The following is a 24,141-nucleotide window of genomic DNA, read 5'->3' as shown; positions in this document are numbered from 1 at the left end:
ACACTTCTTGAACCTAAGTGAGTTGCTAGTGAAGATGTAGAGCTAAGAAGAGAACAAATGAAAAAAGAACACTTTTGTCAATTTTTATATGAGCTTAACCCTGAATTTGAACAAGATCATCACTTCTTCATAGATCCTCACCTTTACCTCTTAAGGATGCCATTGCCGAAGTTTGTCAAGAGGAGACTTGTCTTGGTATGACAAAATGTGAAGACCTACAAACTTCCACATTATGGGAGTCAAAATAGCTATAGTTATAGAAAATTTGTTGTCACTTTTGCAATGAATCGGGAAACATTCAGTTTGTCCAAAATTCAATGGTTCTTTCAAGAACAAAGTGGCTTCTATTGGGGAATTCATACACAAGATGGAGGACACGATCTAAAAAAGAGACCTTAATTTTTTTCTCTCTCTCTCTCTCAACTAACGAAGGCACTTCAACAAATTCTCAAATCACCATTTACATCAGGTGCTACCATTGCTTTTTCTTCTCCTCTAGGTATGTGTTCTTGGATCATTGACTCAGAAGCCTCTTTTTACATGACCCCTCATGAGAACTCTCTTTCCAATATATGCACCAACTCAAAATTATCCTATGTTTCAACCGTCGATGAAACTTGTTTAAAAATTAAAAGTATTAGAACTTTAGATTAAAAAACTCCTCAAAATTTCTTTGTTCCAAAAGTTAGAATAGCTCCCAAACTTAATTTTATTTTTTTCGGTTTCTCAAGTAGTTGATCATGGGTGTGAGATCTCTTGCTCACCAAAAGGTTGCACCGTGCAGGATTTTCGGTCCGGGAAGCGGATTAGGCAAGGCCATATGAGAGGAGATCTTTACTACATGAATTTTTTTTTTTATGTATTCCTTCTTCCAAGTCATTTTGTAATCATGTCCAAGAAAAAATATTGAAATTTGGCATAACAGACTTGGACATCCTCGCATTTCAAAGATGTGTCTTTTTTCTTTTTTTTGAGAATTGTTGGAATGAAAAAGAATTTACTTGTAAATATTGTATTTTTTAGAAAATAAAATCTATATCATTTTCTCATAGAACCTTTGTTTCAAAGATACCTTTTGAGTTGGTGCATTCAGATGTATGGGGACCCTCTCCGGTCATATCAAAGGGTGGTTACTCGTATTATGTTGTTTTTATTAATGACTTTACAAGATATGCATGGGTCTACTTAATTTAAAATAAGATGTATTCTCTCTATAAAGAATTTCATATGATGATTTAAAATCAATTTTAAAGTGAGATTTCATTACTAAGATCAGACTTGAGAGCTGAATATATGTCAAATGATTTTCAAGATTATTTGAGGAAAAATGAGATTTGTCATAAAAAATCTTGTCTTATAACTCTTCAACAAAATGGGTTAGCAGAAGAAAACATAAACATATAATGAAAACTATTAGAAATCTACTTGTTTCTAAAAATGTTTCTAAGAAATTTTGGGCCGAAGCTGTTTTAACATCAACCTACTTGATAAATAGAATGTCTTCTTCCTTGCAAAATGTTTCTCTATTTTAAAAATTGTTTAAAATGTTACTCGATTTTAGAAGACTACGTATTTTTTGCTGCAAGTGCTTTGTGCTTTCCCACAAAAAGGGATAAGTTATCACCAAAGGCCATTAAATGTGTATTCATGGGATATGGTAACAATAAAAAAGATATCAATGTTTTGACTCTAAAAATGACAAACTTTATGTATCCAAATATGTAACCTTCTTGGAAAATGAAATGGATTCAATAAAGATAATAATAAAGAAGTAGACTATGCATTCTTGTTTGATTTCTTGACAAGGCAAGAAGTCGATTCTTGTAAATCAAATAATTCTGATGTAAATTGTGATGATGCTTTAAATAATAATGATCTTATTGAGAATCACAATAGTGGTTCTTTAAAATTGTCTTCTATTAATAACCACTTAGCAGAAAATTTTTCTTAAAATATTCAAGTTTATGCCCGACGGATACATGAAAACTATTAGAAATCTACTTGTTTCTAAAAATGTTCCTAAGAAATTTTGGGCCGAAGCTGTTTTAACATCAACCTACTTGATAAATAGAATGTCTTCTTCCTTGCAAAATGTTTCTCTATTTTAAAAATTGTTTAAAATGTTACTCGATTTTAGAAGACTACGTATTTTTTGCTGCAAGTGCTTTGTGCTTTCCCACAAAAGGGATAAGTTATCACCAAAGGCCATTAAATGTGTATTCATGGGATATGGTAATAATAAAAAAGATATCAATGTTTTGACTCTAAAAATGACAAACTTTATGTATCCAAATATGTAACCTTCTTGGAAAATGAAATGGATTCAATAAAGATAATAATAAAGAAGTAGACTATGCATTCTTGTTTGATTTCTTGACAAGGCAAGAAATCGATTCTTGTAAATCAAATAATTCTGATGTAAATTGTGATGATGCTTTAAATAATAATGATCTTATTGAGAATCACAATAGTGGTTCTTTAAAATTGTCTTCTATTAATACCACTTAGCAGAAAATTCTTCTTAAAATATTCAAGTTTATGCCCGACGGATACATGGAAACCAAACATGTGTTTTTGAAAAACATTTTCAAGATCTTTCAATAAATGAAATACCTAGCAAAGATGTGTCTCTAGAGAACACACTTAGGAAATCTCATAGAACTTCCCATCTACCAAATCGATTTGTGTCCTATGAAACTTTCTCACCAAATTATAAAACATGCCTACTAACTATTCATTCCTATTACATGTCAGAACTTGATTGCCCAGCCACGTCAATCCACTCTTAGCAGAAAAGGAGATAGAAGAAGACAAAAGGGTTGTTGCTGCTGCACAGAAAATGGTCTTCATCGTGACCTAGAAAGGATCTGTTTATATAGAGTGTTTACAACATACTATGGACGATAATGCCCCTGAAGATAAATATAAAATACAAATATGTGCACATGTGCAAATTAGAAATACAAAATATGGTATATGGATCTGGAGCAAACGTAGGTCCATAACCATATCACGACTTCTTTAACAGCCTCCCTCAAGTTGTGCATGATCTTGAATCATGGACAACTTGCCTTTTAAGAACCAAAAATTATATTTGGTTAGCCCCTTTGTAAACATATCTGCCACTTGATCTTCTGTGCGAACATAGTATGGCTCAATTTCTTTCTCTTCAACTTTTTGCCTGACAAAATGTTGATCTATCTCGATATGTTTAGTGCGACTATGATGTACGAGATTAAAAGAAATATTTATCGCACTTTGATTGTCACACAGTAATAATGATCTTGAGATAGATTCTCTCAATTCTGTTAGTAAGTGTCTAACCTGCGTAGCTTCTGCTGTGGCCGTTGCCATGGAACGATATTCAGCCTTAATACTAGATCTGACAACAACCTTCTGTTTTCTACTACTCCAAGACACAATGTTGCTGCCATGAAATATACAATAGCTTGAAACTGACCTTCTTTTAGTTGGATCTCCTGCCTAGTATGCATATGTATAGATAAAGATTTTATGAAGTCCATTATCCATAGGATTGCTCTTGTGAACAAGTTCATCTACTATTGTGCCCTTTAAGTATCTCAATATCCGTTTAACTGCATCCATGTGCCCAATTCGAGGTTCATGCATAAATTGAGACACTTGGTTGACAAAATAGACAATGTCAGGTCTAGTGAAGGTAAGGTACTGGAGTATGCCGACTATACTTCTATATCAGCTGGGATCATCATATAGGTCTCGATCTTGGGAACTTAGTTTCTGCTGTAAAACACTCAGTGTAGCTAAATGCTTGCAATCTTTCATTCATGCTCCACTTAACAAGTCAAGGGTGTATTTATGTTGTGTTAGAGTCAACATATTGTCTTTTCTGTCAACTATTCCAAGGAAGTACCTCAGTTTTCCAAGATCCTTCATTTTAAAATTCTAACTTAAGAATTCCTTGACTTCTTGGATATGACTGCAAGAGTTGCCTCTGATAATTATGTCATCTACATAAATCAACAAGAAGGTGGTTGCATGCTCGTCCCTGAAGATAAATTGCGAATGATCAAGAGTGCACCAGTGAAAACCAAGGTTTTGAACTTTGAGAGAGAAACTATCAAACCACGACTGTGATTCTTGTTTTAAGCTATAAAGAGCTCTCTTCAATTTGCAGACGTACGCCTTAGGATCTCCTTCCGCATATCTAGGTGGTTGTTCCATATAAACTTCTTTTTTAAGATCCCCATGAAGGAAAGCATTTTTCACATCCATCTGGCTCAATGTCCATTTGTGATGGACAGCTAGAGATAATATGATACGAATTGTCCCCATCTTGACCACAGGGCTAAAAGTCTCATCTTAATCTTGGCCATATTCTTGAGTAAAACCACGTGCAACAAGTCTTGCTTTGTGTCGTTCAATACTCCCATCAGGTTTATACTTGATCTTATAAACCTGCTTAGACCGTCCTGAAAACTTCTCAATCTCTTTGTTCGGCAAATTGTCAATCTCGATTTGAGTTGTGCAAGAAGTTTCATCTAGTACTGGAGTAGGCATGGGAGCAACACTACAATCTAATGAACACTCTTCGTTAATGTTAGGAAACAACTCGACATTCAACCATGGAGAATAAACTTCAACATTATGGTGTATTTTGTAAACAATGCCCATCTCCAAGGTTTTGCTCATCAAAAATCACATTTTTGAAGATCTTAACACGCTTGGACAGAGGCTCGTAGCAACGATATTCCTTATGATCATCCGCATATCCCATAAATCTGCACTTAGAGGCTTTATCCTGAAAGTTATTTCTTAATAATTTGTCAATATGCACATAACAAACACAACCAAAAACTCGCAAACTATCATACTCTGGGTGCTGCCCAAAAAGAGTATAATAAGGTGGTTTATTTGCTAAAATAACCATCGACAAACGATTTATAATATAAATCGCAGAGTGGAAAGCTTCTGTCCATAACTCAATAGGTGATTATCATGCAACATGCTCATCACACTCTTAACAATATGGCGATGGTTTTGTTCAGCCAAACCATTCTGTTGTGGTGTATGCGAACAAGAAACTCTGTGACTTATACCATTGTTTCTAAGAAAGGCAATAAAGTCATTTGAAGTGTATTCACCTCCCCCCATCACACTGAAAATTCATAATATTTAACGAAAATTGAGTTTTGACAAATGCATGAAAATTTTTGAATAATTGAAGAACTTCAGATTTATGTTTCATAAAGTTTATCTAGGTATAACGGGAATAACTATCAATGAAAATAACATAGCATCGACTCCCCGAAAGAGAACAAGTAGGTGCAGGGGCTCATACATCAGAGTAGATAATCTTAAAAGGTCTTGAAACTCTTTTATTAATTGAATTGAAGGGAAGAACATGACTCTTGCATAATTGACAACTTGTACATTTCTCATTATCAAAAGTAGGACTCAGACTAGATAAGGAGATAAGATTATCTCTTACAAGCTTTTCAATGAAGGAGGAACCACAGTGACCAAGTCGACTATGCCAAATGTTTGACTTATTACACTTAGACAAACTAAGAAGACACTTATTAGAAGAAAATTCATCGGACTTCAACGAAGGCTTCAAGACAACATGAACAAAAAGATCTTCCTTGAAGATATACATATTTCCTCATCGCTCCCATTTAACGAACGTCTTCTTCGTTTGAAGGTCCTTGACATACACAAAAGAAGGAGTAAATTCGACAGAAGAATGTGTATCATCAACAAGTTGGAGACATAAATAATGTTTTTTTTTATATTAGGAGCAAGTAGAACATTAGACAATTTTATGAATGAATTTAAGAAGGGTATTATGGCATTCCCAGTGTGAGAAATGGAATGATGAGTTCCATCTCCAGTGACAATACGACCTTTATCGAAATAAGGAGATAAGTTTAAGAGTTTACCTGCATCTCCTGTGACATGAGTGGCTGCCCTAGAATCTATATACCATACTCCCTGGTCATTTTATGCTATTGACATCTTTGAAAGAGATGCCAATAAAAGTTGTTGCACATCTTCACTGGATTTACTCCTATCATTTTGCATTTTTGGCTGAATAATAGGATTCTTGCCTTTATTCTGAGCATTGAACCAACAATCAACTTTAATATGCCCCCTTTTATTACAGAGAAAGCATGTGAGAATATTTCTTGCATGAGAATTAGGAGGTATGTTTGGGGTAGGAAGTAGCCCACACCCCCCTTGTCCACCATATGGTCCGCGAGCTCTACCTCCATGATGATTTTTTCTTCCACCACGACCCTATCTATAAGTTAGCCCAGTAGCTAAAACATTCTGTGAGTCAAGTCGTCCACCATCATCATCGGAAAGACTCTTCAAACTGATCTCATAATGTAAAAGTTTAGCCCGTAAATCTTTAAAACTGGGTAAAACAGGCAAGCATATGAGGGATGTAACAAGAACATGATAGTATGCTCCCAACCCGCTTAAGACTTGTTGGACCTTATTTCTCTCTGAGATTGCACATCCAACAAGAGCCAACTGATCTGTGATGCTTTTTACTTTGTTCAGATATTCCATAAGAGACATGGTTCCCTTAATGACTGAAGTTCTTGCTTGAGATACAAAACTTTTGCTTCTGACATTTGAGAATAGGTTTGGGCCAACATATTCCATAGTTCAGCGACTGAACAATCATCTGGAATTGCAATTAGTATTTCCTGTGATAAAGTAGAAGTGATGTACGCAACTAGTGCTTGGTCTCTTTTCATCCAGGCCGTGAAATCAGGATTTTGAATAATGCTAGATGAGACAACCCCTTTATCATCCTGTATTTCCTGCGTGATGAATTGAAGCGGGGCTGGAGTTGATCCATTTAGATGCCCAGAAATGTCTTGGCTTCGTATGAAAGGAATTATTTATATTTTCCAAGTCAAAAAATTTGAATGATTTAGTTTTTCAGATACAAGTTGACTCGGAAAGCGGGAGGAAAGACCAGAATGAGTAGAGGACGAATCCATATTATGGATCTCGTGCTGCATTTTTTATTTATTTATTAGTTTTGGTTATGTACCAGAACTGCATCACAAGTCCTTATGAAGCCCAGAATTTCAGAACAATGGATTGCATGATTCAAAAAAACAAATGACATCGAATAGAGAAGAATATAAAATATAACGAAGAAGAGAAGTTCTGTTTGCACAACAACAATGTGATGCGTGAAAGCAGAACTTCTGGTTTTAGGTGAAAAGAATGGAAAGGATTTTAGAAGAAAAAAAAATCACAGAAATTACACATATCTGGAAAAAAAACAATACCAGATTTTAACGTGATCTGGTTTTCAAAAAGAGAAATTACACAGATCTTTAATTATAGTTCTGAAGAAGCAATACCAGATCTGATACAATCAGATCTGTCTTAGACTAAATGGAGAAACCGATAGAATAGAGAGATAGAATAAACCCAGATCTGAAAATCAGATCTGACATGAAAACGAGAAGAAGAGAATAGAAGTCAGAGATGGGAAGAAGAAAAGAGGGAAGAAATACGAAACCAACCTTTAGTGAGCTTAGATCGATTCAACCTGCTTTGATACCATGTCAGAACTTGACTGTCCAACCACGTCAATCCACTCTCAACAAAAAAGGAGATAGAAGAAGACAAAAGGGTTGTTGCTGTACAAAAAAAAGTCTTTATCATGACCTAGAAAGGCTCTGTTTATATAGAGTGTTTACAACTGTAATGAAATATGCGGAAAAGCAAAGAGTGCATTAAGCACATATAACATCCACTAATGAACAAACAAAAGGGCTAACACCCAAACCCACAAGAGACAACACAACATAAAAATATAAATGTCTCTTATTGAAAAGAGAGAGAACTCTCAAGAGTGAAAAATACAAGAGGGGTTCACCCCTATTTATACACAAAAAGAAGGAGAGGAGGAGTGGCCTTATGGCCTTAAAAGAAGAGCCACCTAGGGGCTCCCATGGAGTCGTTGGAGTCCCCAACGGTCACAAATGTGACCGTTGGGGGCCCCATCGACTCCATGGTGGGGCCCCTTTTAGGTGGGCAAAAATATAAAAAATAAAAAGTAAAAAAAGAAAAACGAATTTACAAAAAATAAAGAAAAGAAACAAGTACCCCTATCAGGTATTTTAGATAATACATATATATATGTATATAAACATATACATATATATGAATTACATATATTTTAACACCCTCCCTCAAGCTTTATGGGGATATAACCGAAAGCTTGTTAAGGAGAAACTAGAAACGAGGAGCAGCAAGGGCCTTAGTGAAGAAGTCCGCGAACTGGTACTCAGATGTGACGTAAGGTAGTGCTATGGTTCCTCTCAGATATTCATCACGTACGTAATGACAGTCCATCTCAATATGCTTAGTACGCTCATGGAAGGTGTGATTGCTTGCAATATAAATTGCACTTTTGTTGTCACAACACATCTTCGAAGGAGTAGAGATGACAATGCCTATATCACTGAGGAGACTTCTTAGCCTTACAAGTTCCATGGTTGTAGTGGCCATAACACGATATTCCGCTTCCGTTGAGGACAAGGATACTTTGTGTTGCTTCTTGCATCTCCAAGAAATCATAGTCACCTACGAAAACACAAAATCCCGTAGTTGAGACTCGGTCATTGGGATTTCCTCCCCAATCAGCATCGGTATAAGCAATTAAATCAAGTGATGAGGAGGAGGAAAGAAAAACTGTCTTAGTTATGGTGTTTTTGATATATCTAACGATCTTTAAGACTGCACTCATGTGCACGGTTGTAGGTGCATGTTGAAACTGACTGACAGAGTGGACAACATGAGCTATGTCTGGCCGTGTAATGGATAAGTAGGTTAGAGACCCAACAAGTTGCCGGTAGGGAGTAGGATCCTCGAGAGGTGTTCCATCTTCCAACCTTAACTTATTGATGACTTCAGGGGTTTCTGTCTTCTTATCATCGGAGATACCAGATTTAGAATAAATGTCAGCAGTCAGTTTCATCTGAGAGATAATGTACCCTCGAGGAGAGTACGCCACTTCAATCCCTAAAAAGTATCTTAAGAAACCAAGATCAAACATGTCAAAATGTTCTTTTAAAACTTTCTTAATATCATAAATTTCTTGCTCATCACTTTCAGTGATGATCATATCATCAACATAAAGTAGTAAAATAACTACTGAAGACCCTGCACTTTTCACAAATAAAGCAGTGTCAGTATAACATAAACGAAAATTCAAACTTGTCATTACATTACTAAATCTATCATGCCAAGCCTTTAGGGCTTGTTTTAAACCATATAATGCCTTTTTAAGTTTGAGAATTTTATTTTTACCAATACATACTCTTGGTGGGGGATCCATGTAAACTTCTTCATTTAATTCGCCATTTAGAAATGCATTCTTAACATCTAGTTGATAGATAGGCCATTTTTTCACTGACGCAATGACAATAAGAGTCCTAACACTAGTTATTTTAGCAACAGGTGCGAAGGTTTCTTCATAATCTATACCATATTCTTGAGCATATCCTTTAGCTACTAATCGTGTTTTATAACGTTCTAATGAACCATCACTCTTAGTTTTAATTTTGAAGACCCATCTACATCCAATTGATTTCTTTCCAGTGGGTAACAAAGTTATTTCCCAAGTTTTTGCTTTTTCAAGGGCACTAAGCTCTAAGTTCATGGCTTCAACCCATTGGGGAATGTTTTTGGCCTCATTATAGTGTGAAGGTTCATGAAATGAGTGCAACGCAATTAGACATGCTCTATATCTTGGAGTTAGGGACTCATAGGAAACAAACCTATTAGGAGGATTGGAGATCCGACTGGATCTCCTTAAAGAGGTTTCTTCTATGTTGGATCCTTGAGAGTATTTTTCTAAGGTGCTCATTTGAGTTTGTTGACCACGCCTAACATAGGTTTGGATTGGTCTATCACTTTCATCTATAACATTGTCAAGAAGAATATCCTCTAGGTCATTCAAAGACTCATTAGAGATTTCCTCTTCTTGAGGAGTCTCATATTCTTGAGATAGAAGATCAAATAAAAAAGCATATTCACTTTCGTCAATATCTTTAGTTTTCACAAAACCATTTTCATTTTCCAAAAAGGTTACATCTTTGGATACATAGAGTTTGTTATTTTTCAAGTCAAAACATCTAAAACCCTTTTGATTTTCTCCATATCCCAAGAAAACACATTCAATAGCTTTAGGAGATAATTTGTCCCGTTTATGTGTAAGGACAAAACATTTACATCCAAAAATTCTTAATCTATTGAAATCGGGTGTTTTTTCAAATAGTTTTTCATATGGAGATGTATTTTGTAAGGATGGAGATATCATTCTATTTATTAAGTAAGTTGAGGTTAAGGTCGCTTCGGCCCAAAAACTCTTTGGAATTTCTTTGGAAATAAGGAGTGTCCTAGTGGTTTCCATGATGTGTCTATGCTTTCTTTCGGCCAAGCCGTTTTGTTGGGGAGTCCTAGGACACGATCTTTGATGACAAATTCCATTTACTTCTAAATAATTTTGAAATTCATTTGATAAATATTCTCCACCTGAATCGGATCTGAGAGTAGAGATATTACTTGAAAATTGATTTTTAACTATCATATGAAATTTTTTGAAGAAGTCAAAGACTTCGGATTTTAATTTGAGAAAGTAGATCCATACATACCTAGTGTAGTCATCAATGAAAGTAACGTAATAGGAGTACCCTCTTTTAGATATGATCGGGGAAGGACCCCAAACATCCGAATGGACTAACTCAAAAGGTCTTTTGGACACAAAAGATCGGTTTGGAAAAGAAGTAGATTTCATTTTGCCAAAAATACAATTCTTGCAAACAAAATGTTTTTCATTACAAAATTTCTTTCCAAATGGAAAGGAGTACATTTTTGAGAAACTTGGATGTCCAAGTCTTTGATGCCAAATTTCAATATTTTTATCTTGGACATGGTTACAAAAAGAGTTAGTGGGGAGTTTCAAGTTACTCATGTAATAGAGATCTTCCCTCCTATAGCCTTGCCCAATCTGCTTCCCGGACCGGAGATCCTGTATAGAGCAATCCTTAGTTGAGAAAGAGATTTCACATCCATGATCACATATTTGAGCAACAGAGAGGAGATTTAAATTAAGTTGAGGTACAACTCTCACGTTTGGCACAAAGAAATCTTTTGAAAAGTTTAAAGTTCCAAAACTTTTTACTTGTAAAGATGTACCATCGGCAGTTGAAACACAGGAGTTTTTATAATTATTACACAAATCAGAAAGCTCATTTTCAAGTGGGGTCATATGAAAGGAAGCTCCAGAGTCAAGGATCCAAGAAGACATACCTGGAGGAAAGGAATAAGCTATGGTGGCACCCGAGGTTGATGGTATCTTGAGTAGAGTTTGTAGTGCTTCCGATAGTTGAGCAAGAGAAAAAGATTCCTTCCCTTTGATGGTTTCCTCTTTCTTTTGAGTAGCTTCTTCAATGGAAGCAACCTTATTTTTAGGTGCTTCATTCAACTTAGGGCAATTAGGTCTTATATGACTCGACTCTTGACAATGATGGTAAATGGCTTTTCTATAGTTGCCATTATAATTATTTTGCCTTCCAAAATGTGGAGGTTTGTAAGCTTTCATATGATTGCCGAGTTTTGATACGGCCAAGACATCATCTCCTCCTTTAATCATGCCAAGACGAGTTTCTTCTTGGCATATTTTGGTTATGGCATCTTCCAAGGGAAGAGACTTAGATCTATGTAAGAGGGAAGATCTAACTTGTTCATATTCGGGCCTAAGCCCATGTAAAAATTGGAAAAAGTGCTTTTTTTTTCATTTGTTCTCACCTTAATTCCACATCCACAATAAAACCCCATTTTGGTTCTAGTAAAGATAGTTCATCCCATAGGGGACCAAGAGTGCTAAAGTAATCCCTTACACTCATTTCTCCTTGCTTGATAGTCCGGATTTTTTCTTGAAGAAAGAATTGACGAGCAAGGTCTTTTTGAGTAAAGATACCTATCATAAAGAACCATGTTTCATTAGCCATCCGAAACTTGGCAATGTTGGCGCAAATCTTGAGCTCCACATTGTTCATGAACCAAGCAAGAATCTTGACATGCTTACTTTCCCAATCTTCCACTTTAGATTGGTGATCTTCAATGGCCTTCGTGCGGGCATTTCCTTCAAGAGCTTTTTCTTGATCACCATCCATCTTAGTTAGTTGGAGTTGTGGTTCCGGAATGGTGCTCATAACGTATCCCCAAAGTTTTTTACCTTTGAGGTTGTTCTCCATGGCGACGGCCCACATCATGTAGTTGGAGCCATTGAGCTTGAAGGAGAGATCAATCTTTTGTTCTCCTTCCATTTTAATCACTCACAAGAGAATAAATGAAGAGAGATACAACAAGAAAAAAAATATAGCTACACAACTAGCTATATTAAGAAAAAGAGCATACACAAGGCTCTGATACCATGTAATGAAATATGCGGAAAAGCAAAGAGTGCATTAAGCACTTACAACATCCACTAATGAACAAACAAAAGGGCTAACACCCAAACCCACAAGAGACAACACAACATAAAAATATAAATGTCTCTTATTGAAAAGAGAGAGAACTCTCAAGAGTGAAAAATACAAGAGGGGTTCACCCCTATTTATACACAAAAAGGAGAGGAGTGACCTTATGGCCTTAAAAGAAGAGCCACCTAGGGGCTCCCATGGAGTCGTTGGGATCCCCCAACGGTCACAAATGTGACTGTTGGGGGCCCCATCGACTCCATGGTGGGGCCCCTTTTAGGTGGGCAAAAATATAAAAAATAAAAAGTAAAAAAAGAAAAAAAAATTTACAAAAAATAAAGAAAAGAAACAAGTACCCCTATCGGGTATTTTAGATAATACATATATATATGTATATAAACATATACATATATATGAATTACATATATTTTAACAACAACATACTATGGACAATAATGTCCCTGAAGATAAATATAAAATACAAATATGTGCACATGTGCAAATTAGAAATACAAAATATGATATATGGATCTGGAGCAAACGTAGGTCCAGAACCATATCATGACTTCTTTAACATTACGAACCCTCTCATTATAATGAAGCCAAAGATAATCCTCATTGGGTTGAAGCTATGAATGTAGAATTAAAAGTTCATTGAATGACCCATACTTAGGAAATAGTATTTTTACCTTTAGGAAAGAAACCCGTAGATTACAAGTGGGTGTTTAAGGTTAAGACTAAAAGTGATAGAACTTTGAAAAGATACAAGACTAGATTAGTTGTCAAAGGTTACTCATAAGAATATAAAATTGATTACAAAGAAACCTTTGCACTTGTAGTTAGGATAACTAGTGTTAAAACTCTTATAGTTGTTGCATCCATTAAAAAATGACCTATTTACCAATTAGATATAAAAGTTGTTTTTCTAAATGATGATCTTAGTGAATAAGTATTCTTGAATCCTCTGTCGAGATTTAATATTAAAAAGAGAAAACTTTTAAAACTAAGAAAGGTGTTATATGGTCTTAAACAAGCTCCTAAGGCTTGGTATGATAGATTTAGTAATGTTATGGTAAGTTTGGATTTTCGGTCTTGTTATTACTTATATTGTTCTCTTTGTTAAGAATACATGTACAAATATTGTGATATTGTTACTATATGTAGACGATATGATAATTCCAGGAAGTAATAAAAATAGAGTTAATCAAATAAAAAATGTTTTAAAAAAATTGATGTCTGATTTGGGTTTTATGAGATATTTTCTAGGTATTGAGGTCACCTGTTATCCCAGAGGCTATATTCTGTCACAAATGAAACAAACAATTGACATTTGTGCTAAGTCAAGGATTTCACATGATAAGAAGGTGGAGACTTTTGAAGTTGTCAACGTGCAAAGTTAAGGCTTGAAAATGAGACGTTGCTAAAATATTTCATACCATATACAAAATTGATTGGATCTCTCACATACATGTCCATTACCAGACCTGACATAACCCATGTTGTTTATGCAGTCAACCAATTCTAGCATGCTCTCACGACTGTGCACATGAGTGCAATGTTAAAAATGATTAGATACATTAAGAACTCTATAAGTAAATGGCTTTTCTTATATTCATCGTTCTCCTTAGATTTGTTTGCTTATACCGGTGTTATCAAAAACGTGCCTTGAGGCGCGTCCCTCTGTGCCTCAAGGCGCAAGCCTGAGGCGCAATTTTTTTTTTCTTACATCAAGACTTCTGAGACATAATAAAAAAGATTTTTGTAGGTTAATCTCATATATTTTTCAATTATTTCAGTTATGTAATAAGTTTCTTAGTATATTACTATATTTTAACTTCTGTTGGTTAATCCCGTATATTTTTCAGTTATTTCAGTCATGTAGTTAGTTTCTTAATATATTTTAACTTTTGTTGGTTAATTTCATATATTTCTCGGTTATGTAATTAGTTTTTTAGTTACTTTTATATGTTAATCTCATATTTTTTAGAATAATCTCATATATTTTAACTTTTGTAGGTTAATCTCATATATTTTTCAATTATTTCAGTTATGTAATCAGTTTCTTAGTATATTTTAACTTTTGTTGGTTAATATCATATATTTTTCAGTTATGTAATCAGTTTTTAGTTACTTTTATATGTTAATCTCATATTTTTTAGAATAATCTCATATATTTTAACTTTTGCAGGTTAATCTCATATATTTTCCAGTTATTTCAGTTATGTAATCAGTTTCTTAGTATATTTTAACTTTTGTTGGTTAATCTCATATATTTTCCAGTTATGTAATCAGTTTTTTAGTTACTTTTATATGTTAATCTCATATTTTTTAGAATAATCTCATATATTTTAACTTTTGCAGGTTAATCTCATATATTTTCCAGTTATGTAAACTATTTCTGAGTATATTTTTTCTTTTATTGGTTAATCTCATATATTTTCCAGTTATGTAATAATTTTTTAGTTACTTTTATATGTTAATCTCATATTTTTTAGAATAATCTCATATATTTTAACTTTTGTAAGTTAATCTCATATATTTTCTAGTTATTTCAGTTATGTAATAAGTTTCTTAGTATATTTTAACTTTTTTTGGTTAATCTCATATATTTTTCATTTATATAATCAGTTTTTAGTTACTTTTATATGTTAATATCATATTTTTTAGTACTTATTTGAGATTTTCTATTTCTTATTGGTTGTTATTTCATCAATAAAGCATTTCTTTATTTATTTGTATTTTTAGATATTTTTTTAAAAGTTTTCAAAATTTTTTTTTGAGGCTTACGCTTTATGCCTCGCCTCGGTTTTTGGTGGAGCACCTCACTACGCCTCAACGCTTTTCACAACACTGGCTTATACTAATGCTGATTGAGGGGAAATCCTTATGATAGAATCTTAACTACGGGTTTTTGTGTTTTTCTAAGAGGTTTTTTAATTTCATGGAGATGCAAGAAGCAGCAAAAAGTATCCTTGTCCTCAACTGAAGTTGAATATTGTGCAATCACTATGACAAAAATGAAGTTTGTATGACTAAGAAGTCTTCTCAGATATATGGGAGTAATCATCTCAAAACCTTTGAATAGTGTTGTGATAATAAGAATGCAATCTACATCGTGAGCAACCACACCTTCTATACATTGAGATGGATTGTCATTATGTACGTGATGAATATCTTAGAGAAACTATTGAGTTGCCCTGTGTTACGTCGAAGTACCAACTTGCATATTTCTTCACTAAAGCTTTTTATACACCTCGGTTTATTTTTCTCCTTAACAAACTTTCGGTAATTTCACTTTAAATTTGAGGGGGGTGTTAATATATATATATATATATATATATATATATATATATATATATATATTACTGAGCTAAACAATTTTGTAATATCTAATGCCCTATAGGAGCATTTTTGTCTTTTCATTTATTGTAATAGTTGTCCACTAGGGACAGATTTGTACTTTTTCCTCTTCTTTTTTCTATGTTTTTCATATTGTAAAGCGGCTCTTTGGTCATTTGTACCATAGAGCTGTTGGAAGTCCTTTATGACCGTTGGGAGCTCCTAACAGCTCTATTGGGAGCTCCTTTCTCTCTCTTGTAACCTATTTAAAGGGGACCTCTTGTCCTATTCTTTAATGCTTTGGCTTAAGCATTTTGTTTAATAAATCTATTTTTTTTACATTTTGTTATAGCCATTGTTGGCTCTTATATTGTCCCATAGTAGACTTGTGCATGTGCACTTTGTGTTTGTAATCTTGTAAGCCCTTAGAGGCTCTTGTTTTGTATTTATGCATATTTTATTACAGCATGTTCATGTTATATTCCACATTGATGTCTATGCTTGTGACAAGTAGGAAATTATCTATTAGCTTATTGTATCTAGGTGTACTTTTTCTAATGGTTATTCAAAATCCACTTGCTTTTGTTGGATGTGCACATATATGTAAATACATGATTATATAAGTCTAGACATACAGTAGTTGCTTTTAGGGAAAAAAAGGACGCTAATGTGTTGAATTTGTTGAGATCATTAATCTATATACAAGACAGATTTCAGGCAACGTGTTGTTGGTTGAAAGTGGACAGCTCATGGGATCCCACTCCTATCTAGTTGGGGGTGTCAACTACGCTGCATGAATAAAAATGATGGAATTGACTTAAATACAAGAATTGATTGTCTATAGGACCAAAGTACTTCATGGGTTCCTCACAATTATTGGGAGACTCTGGTATTGCTTTTTGTTTTCTTAGAAAGTCATGCTACAGACCAAGAGAGTTAACTGACGATCTTATTTTTGAGTCCCACATGTTTGGCTATCAAAACAATACTAGTAGTAATTATCATCATCATCATGTAACACTTATTAATCTTGATGTAAGGGTTGGCTGGTGTAAATTAGATTTGCTTTCTAAGATTTTTTTTTAAATGTATGATGCAAGCAGATATCATCCATTTACTTTTATCCTACTTTTAGGAAAAATAGAATTTGATCCTTTTTATGCTGTAATTTAGAACTTTTAAAAGAAAATAAAAAAGATTGACTTTGTAAATACATCACAAGCTAAGTTAATAAAATTTATTTTAGAATTTGTAAAAGCTGACCACTTTCATTCTCTAATTTGGGCCCTCTTTTAGGAGGGAGGGGCAGTTTTGGCTAGTAATGATAATAGGTATATTAACAAAAGAGAAAAAACCTAGAGTTAAAATAATTCTGTACACCACTAGTAACATTCATAGTAAAAGCCTATAAATAACATCCTGGAATTCCTTTGCTTATACCCCTCAAAAACATTGCAAACAAATTTCTGCTTCCTCTTTCTACTTAAAATGGCCATATGTTTCTCAGAACAATGGTGATCATGTCACTGTGAGTATTTTATGCTAAGATGGTTCCAAATTATGATGCTCCATTTGTTTCGTTTAAGCGGTTGCTCAATTATGGTCATTTGTCCTAGAAGCCTTTCTTTACTGTCAGAATGGCAAATATTATTGGTCAATTTTACCTGTGATTTACTATAGTGCACCTCATTCTCAACATGTCAATATTATTTGTCAATTTTGCCTGTGCTTTACTATTTTGCACCTCAGGTGCAGCCAAGTTAATGGCCCTTGCTATAACCACCAAGTGACGCTTTTAATTTTCTTTGAGTATTCATTGTTAGATTGATTTTAAAGACTTTTGTTTTGTAATTCATAGTTCCTGTTTGCAAGGTTTTTCTCTTTCTTCTAATCTAGCTGTTAACATTGATGTTGGGATTTGTCTTATTTTCAGCAACCATGTTTAAGATCATAAAAGAGATGTTGCCACCAGATGTTCGTGTTGCTAGAGATGCACAGGATCTTCTTGTTGAGTGTTGTGTAGGTAAGATTAGCGATGATTAGAAAACAATGTGCTGTTTTTCAACTTGAATATTGTTCTTATAACATTTCTTAAAACAATGTCTGTTTGGTGAAAGAAATTCCTTGTTTTCTGTGGTTATAACTCTAAATGTTTGTTCATTTTGTTTGTCTTCTCATTCTGTTTTTGTCAACCTCAAGTAAGGACCTTGATGCTGCTGCATATCTTATATTATGTGAAAAGTATTGCTCCTATAAAGTATTAGTTGCTGAACCTGCCATGAACCATGTCATGGTAAAGGATATTTTGTTTTGCAGTCATATTAGTTTAAATGTGAACAGAGAATTCTGCTGCTTGTTTTGGTTCTTTCCAAAAAGCTAGAAGCTGATACAAGGCTGTTGATGACATATTTACAATCTTGATTTGTTTATATGAGTATATTCTAGAATCCACTTGGGGGTTAATATATAATGGTTTAAATTGCAGTGCATAGGTATATTAGGTAGACCCTCACCAGTCCATATAATACTAGGCATGTCGGGTCATATCCTTGTGACTAGAGGGAAGCAAAAATGTAATTATATTTTTTTTCTAATTTACCAAAATATAAACATGAGTAGATAACATTAAAGCTAATATATTAATCTTAAAACTGAATCATATATGCAAGTGCAACCATTTAACAAATGTATCTTGTTGCAAGCATTTAATTCATATTTCTGTTGCAACCATTTAACAAATGCATCCTATTGCTAGCATTTAATAAATAATACATCAAAAAAGATTCATAATTCAAGATTAAAAAGATGATAATTGCTATCAGCATCCAAATTCTCAAGTAATATAACATTAAATCAGCTTAGATAATAATTATTATACAGTATACGCACAGTACACACTGTCAAATTTGCTGGCTTTTATCTCAAAATGCAGAAAAACAACACAAGGAAAAGAAAATGATCCATACAACTAAGTATTTTTTACGATCTAATATGACGACCTAATCAGAGCACAAGCAGAACTAAGCAAGAAAAAGCGCATCAGTACCTAGCACAAACTAGACCAACCATTTTAGCAAAAAAAACAACAGAAAAACAGAACAATGCTGACAGAGAGTGAGTGATAGACAAATAGAGAGAGACAGTTAGAGAGAGAGAGAGAGAGAGAGTACCTGAAGACACCCATGGAGGTCATCGGAGAGGAGGGAGCAAGCGAGAGAGCGAGTAGGGTTTGAGAATCGGAAACCCCAAACCCTACTCGGTTTTTGTTTTTAACATTTCACAAGAACCAAAAATTACTACTTTACCCTTTTAATTTTTTCAGTAAAAAAAATTATCGAAGGCTAAAACTGTCCAAGCCCCAAAGAAAAGGAAACTCACTTCCCGATATTGGGAAGCGAGCTTCTATGTAAATTGGTTGCTTCCCCGTGTGTTTCAGAATCATCATATTTCGCACTTCAGAAACGTGTTTCGGGGAAGGTCATATTAGCATTTCCGGTGGCCGTAACCCTGTTATGAACTTTGAGAAGAGTTGGCCTGTTTGATATCTGCCTGATATTTTTGTTAGAAGCCTCTTTGTTCTCACCAAGCATTTCTTTTCTGATGCAGTGGCGGGTTCCTTCACTGCATCATTTTCCCAAGTCATCAATGACTTTCCTCTTTTTCTTTTTTCTGTATTTGTACTTTCAAGCTTACCCATTTTACTCAAATCTGGACAGAGAAAAGGTAATTCTGGATAATTAGCTGAAAATTTCTTGAGTTGGTAACCATGGTTCGAAGATTTGTACATTTGTGCAACTTGTTGCTCTAGTTAAATGATTAAATCTCAGTTGGCTTTTTGTTGTTTGGTAGTTGATATTGAGTTGAAATGGTACAGATACAGTACTTTTTTATTTAGGTCATAGAATGTTTTTATGCTTGCTAGGAATTATTAGATAGATTATGTCTGTGGTCAGTTTCTGAACTAGTTACTACTGAAGGGCTAAGAGATTTTCTCTTATTTTGCAGAATTTATCAACCTCATTTCTTCCGAGTCCAATGAAGTATGTAGTAAAGAGGAAAGAAGAACAATTGCACCTGAACATGTTCTTAAAGCATTAGAGGTCTGTCCAGACAAATTCTATTGCATTTCTTTGTTCAAATTTCTTAAATATCTCAAGGTTATGCTACCAGGATACATGTGTGATACATATAAATCTGATTTTTGTTTTATGATCCTTTAAAAACTGTACATGTTGGTAATGGAAATGGGAGTTATAATGGATCTCTCTCTCTCTCTCTGTTCTATTCATGGACCATTACCTAAAAATTCCTGTTCTGGTGAGAATTTGTATGATTTATTTGTTTTTGTCATTGCTGATGCCAGACACTGTGCTGTTTTTTATTCTTGTTTATAGAGGATGATTAGGATACCAAAAGAATAGGTTGTAGGCCTATACTTTCTTCAGTATGGATGCACTGTTTGGTTCTAGCATCATTGATGCTGGAGACTTGGTCACTGAATTCATTGGTTGACTGCCATCATGCCATGGATTGGGAAGTCCCGGTGAACCCGGTTCGCTTAGTCATGTACACTTGAATTAAAAAGGGTTCATGTGTTCTCAGAATTCTAGGTCATAGTTCTTGACTTAATGCTCAATGTGCTGGAGACTGGTGGATTTGGTGCCCTTTGATAAGAACATGATCCTTCAGACAATCTTCTGACTTCAAATGGTTGAAGCAGAAATTGCAGGTATTTCCTTGAAAGTAGGCTCTAGTGTTGGGTCATTTGTCATTTTGGGCACCTCTGTATATTTTTTGCTGTTTCCAGTATGTGTTCCCTGCAATGTGAAGGAAACACAAGGGAGAAAAAACTGCTGCTAAAAGTGGATGTTCAGGCAAACTCGGAGAAGCCTGGGGCATCTCTTAATATTAATAAACAAGTGGCAGCACGAGAAGATGAAGCTTGACTGAAGGTTATGAGGGAAGAAGCAAAATTGAGAGGATGAGGAATTGAAGTTACAATCAAAGTTTTTTAGTCCAGTTGAAGCAAGAAGTAGGAAGCAGTAATTTGATGAAACCATTTTAAAGATTGAATTAGGAAAATCATTTAGAAGTAAAAAAGAGTCAAAATTGTCACCATATGATATTGCACCTAAGAACTAAATCCTTCGTCTACTAATGCAACGTTACTGTAAAACTCATACTATCTAGAAAGGTGTTTTTTGTTTTAATATTTTTCTGACTGTTATATCTGTTGTGATCTATTATATTTGTGTTGTATACATAGATGAGAACTAATATAAACATCTTTAGGGGTCAGGGCTCATAGTTACTTGTAAGTAGCAAATAGTTCTTAATTAATGAGGGTGCCTCAATCCCCCAGCCACTTTTATCCAAAAAAAAAAAGATCTGTTCAATGAACATATGAATATGTATAGTGTGCATAATTAACTTAGGGCAATTAAGGTTTCTTTCTGCAACTTATTATTTTGGGAATTATATTGTTTGTTAGCAGAAGTGCAATTTCCATGTTTAAAATTCATAATCTTTTAGGTTCTTGGGCTATGCTTCTCATAAAATGGGAAATGAACTTTAGAAAAACTCAGTTTAAATAGAGCACGACTATTGTGTTATGTCATGTACATATTAAAATGAAAGCTTAGTGAACTTTACCCAATTACGAAACCTTATTTCGTGCTCTCTTGCAACATTGAAATATGGGAAATTTGTCAATTTTGTATTGGAAAATTGTTAGTTCCTTGCATCCATATCTTAATGCTGCTTATGTAAAAAATCCTTGGATTCTATGAGTGTTGTAGGCATTTATTACTTGAAGTTCCATGATTTTTTTAAAATTATTTTAGTACTGCTGATGTCATGTCCTCTAATATTCCAAGTGGCTGAATCTGATTGTTACTAATGAAACCTTTATCAGGAAGGATAGGGATGATTTCAAGGGCTAACCATCTTTCTTCAAGTATTCATGAATGTACACAGCTTGACCATTAGAAATTATAGAAATAAACTGCCATGATGTACACGGTATAGCATTGTATTCCTTATGTCAATATTTAACGTGTGTCCTAACAGTCTGGCTTGATTAAAAACTACGCCAGGTCCTCGGCTTTGGGGATTATATTGAAGAGGTTTATGCTGCATACGAACATCACAAGCTTGAGACACTGGTGCATATTTTTTGCAGTCACTTTATGTGCTATTCTCTTTTGCTCTGGTCAGTTCTTATAGACTGACTTGTCATCCATTTCTGATATTCCAACTCAGCAGGATTCCCCTAGAGCTGGAAAATGGACCATCGGAGCTGAGATGACCGAGGAGGAAGCCCTGGCAGAGCAGCAGAGGATGTTTGCCGAGGCTCGCGCTAGGATGAATGGAACAAACATTCCCAAGCAGTCCGAGTCTGATGCAAATCAGGATAACTGATTTTCTGCTTCACTTCATAAAATGTTTTGGTACTATTTACTTGGAGCTGCACTGCTGTTTGTTAATCAGCAGCATAATTTGTATGTAATGGCATTCTCATGTGTAAAGGCAAAATGAATCTCATGTTTATGTCTTGCGTGTTGCTTATTTATTCTTCCTGTTACTACTATGGTCATTGTTGTGAAAAAAAGGCTCTAGGTAATGAAGCGTGAGCTTCTTGCATGCATAATTGAATTACATAGTATACAACAAATAAGCAACAAAATTTTATCATTGCTCTTTTTCCAAATGCGACTTGATTTTTACATCTCCACCAAAGTAAAAGGGACAGGAATTTGTGTTTACAATGTCGTCGATAAACTACATGTATATAATTATGCTTGCGTGCAAACCGAAAGCTCCACCGATTTGGATTGAGATAGCCAACATGTTGTTTGGAGAGTAGATAGCCAACACATTGTCAGGGTTCCCATTAAGAAGGCCTTGAACCTCTTTTTCAACTAAATGATGCAGCACTGATTTGGATTGAGATAGCCATGTTTGGAGAGTAGATAGCCAACATGTTAGACACGTAGATGTGATAGCCAACACATTGTCAGGGTTCCCATTAAGAAGGCCTTGAAACTTTGAACCTCTTTTTCAACTAAATGATGCAGCTCATACTTTATGACGAGATTAGCATCAATTTCCCTGTGCTTCTTCTCTCAGGCTCTTACAGCCTCATTGTCATAAACTTGCATTCTTTAAGAGCTTGTCAAGTTACTGTAAGAAGAACACGGGGATGGAGTTCACTTGGAGCTGCACAAGTTCAAAAAGGAAAACAAGAAATGAGTGTAAAAATTTCATGGTGTCGAAGACATCAAGGCTCTGTTTGGGAGCCTTGCAATGACATGGAAACACCCTTTCCGTGTGTTTCCAAAATAAGGTTTTGCCAGAATGTAGTGTTGAAATGTGGCCTGGGAGCTGCAAACTTGCACCTCCCATCGAAGGCTCCCAAAAGAGGCTAAGTTTGGCTTCCAAACATAGCCTAATCCTAAAGAGTACAACTTCAGGGTTTTGGCAGACTGATGTGATAGGAAAAAAACAGATTATGAACAGTATGGATGATTTAAGCTAAAATGCTACGCAAGTGAGAAAGATAGTGACATAGAGCTTGCTATGGGCCTTGCAAAAAGACGAGAAAAATCTATATAAGAGATTTAGCCCATCCAGTAAAACTAAAACAGAAGCAGATGTCACTTTGCCCCAGTTATTATGCATCCTGATAAATAAATAAAGAATCATGGCTGTCAACGGAATAGCTATATATGATCCTGCTTTTGTCTACCAGAGAAGTCGATGCCTTGTCAGCAGTATTAGGGAAATGGCTACCTTTTTTTCTCTTGTCAGCAGCCAGCGGCTGCACTGCCTGTTGCCAGTGATGTCACAGTCTCATCGGTATTATATGGCTGAGGGAAGGGTGAAATCAAATGGCTACGCTCAGTGGCAAGAAATAAAAAATACTGAACAAGAGAATGCACACCGTTATGGCAAGCAGACCAATGGTTCTGCTTTTGTTCAGATTCTTTTTCTTTTCTTTTTTTATGATAGAGGTAAACCCTGGGTGGGGCCCCACGACTACCTTGCCTTATGTGGTGCTTTTGTTTAGATTCATTTCTCCATTTTCATTGATGAGCCAGGAAGCATGCAGCGACGAACCGTGGTATTCTGCTTTCCATGACAACAAAATGAGCCCGATATAACTGGCGAATAATATAGTTGACATGAAACCCCCAGGTCACTAAATCCTCATCTGATCCCTAACCTTGTTGGGATGGCAAATTGGTAGTACCTCTTAAGAGAGAGAGATTTTCAGGGTATGCCAAGGGAAAAAAAACCT

The 24,141-nt window shown here is 34.9% G+C and overlaps 1 protein-coding gene across 2 annotated transcripts in view; it reads left to right on the top strand.

Moving 5' to 3' along the window:
* Window positions 1-22,431, top strand: part of LOC149817876 (protein Dr1 homolog) — a 29,747-nt gene extending 7,316 nt beyond the window's left edge. The window contains exons 4-7 of one of the 2 annotated variants that reach the window (XM_089984221.1): window positions 17,776-17,865; window positions 19,848-19,942; window positions 21,938-22,006; window positions 22,107-22,431. In XM_089984221.1, coding sequence (XP_089840347.1) covers window positions 17,776-17,865; window positions 19,848-19,942; window positions 21,938-22,006; window positions 22,107-22,262 — 410 coding nt within the window. In that variant the 3' untranslated portion in view covers window positions 22,263-22,431. Of the gene's footprint in view, window positions 1-17,775; window positions 17,866-19,847; window positions 19,943-21,937; window positions 22,007-22,103 lie in introns of both variants that reach the window. The other variant, XM_089984220.1, reaches the window with a different exon arrangement.
* The last annotated feature ends 1,710 nt before the right edge of the window (window positions 22,432-24,141 follow it).

Source organism: Nuphar pumila, chromosome 13, assembly GCF_984573655.1.
Source record: "Nuphar pumila chromosome 13, dmNupPumi1.hap1.1, whole genome shotgun sequence".
NCBI lineage: Eukaryota > Viridiplantae > Streptophyta > Magnoliopsida > Nymphaeales > Nymphaeaceae > Nuphar > Nuphar pumila.
This window is presented reverse-complemented; position numbering and strand designations above follow the sequence as displayed.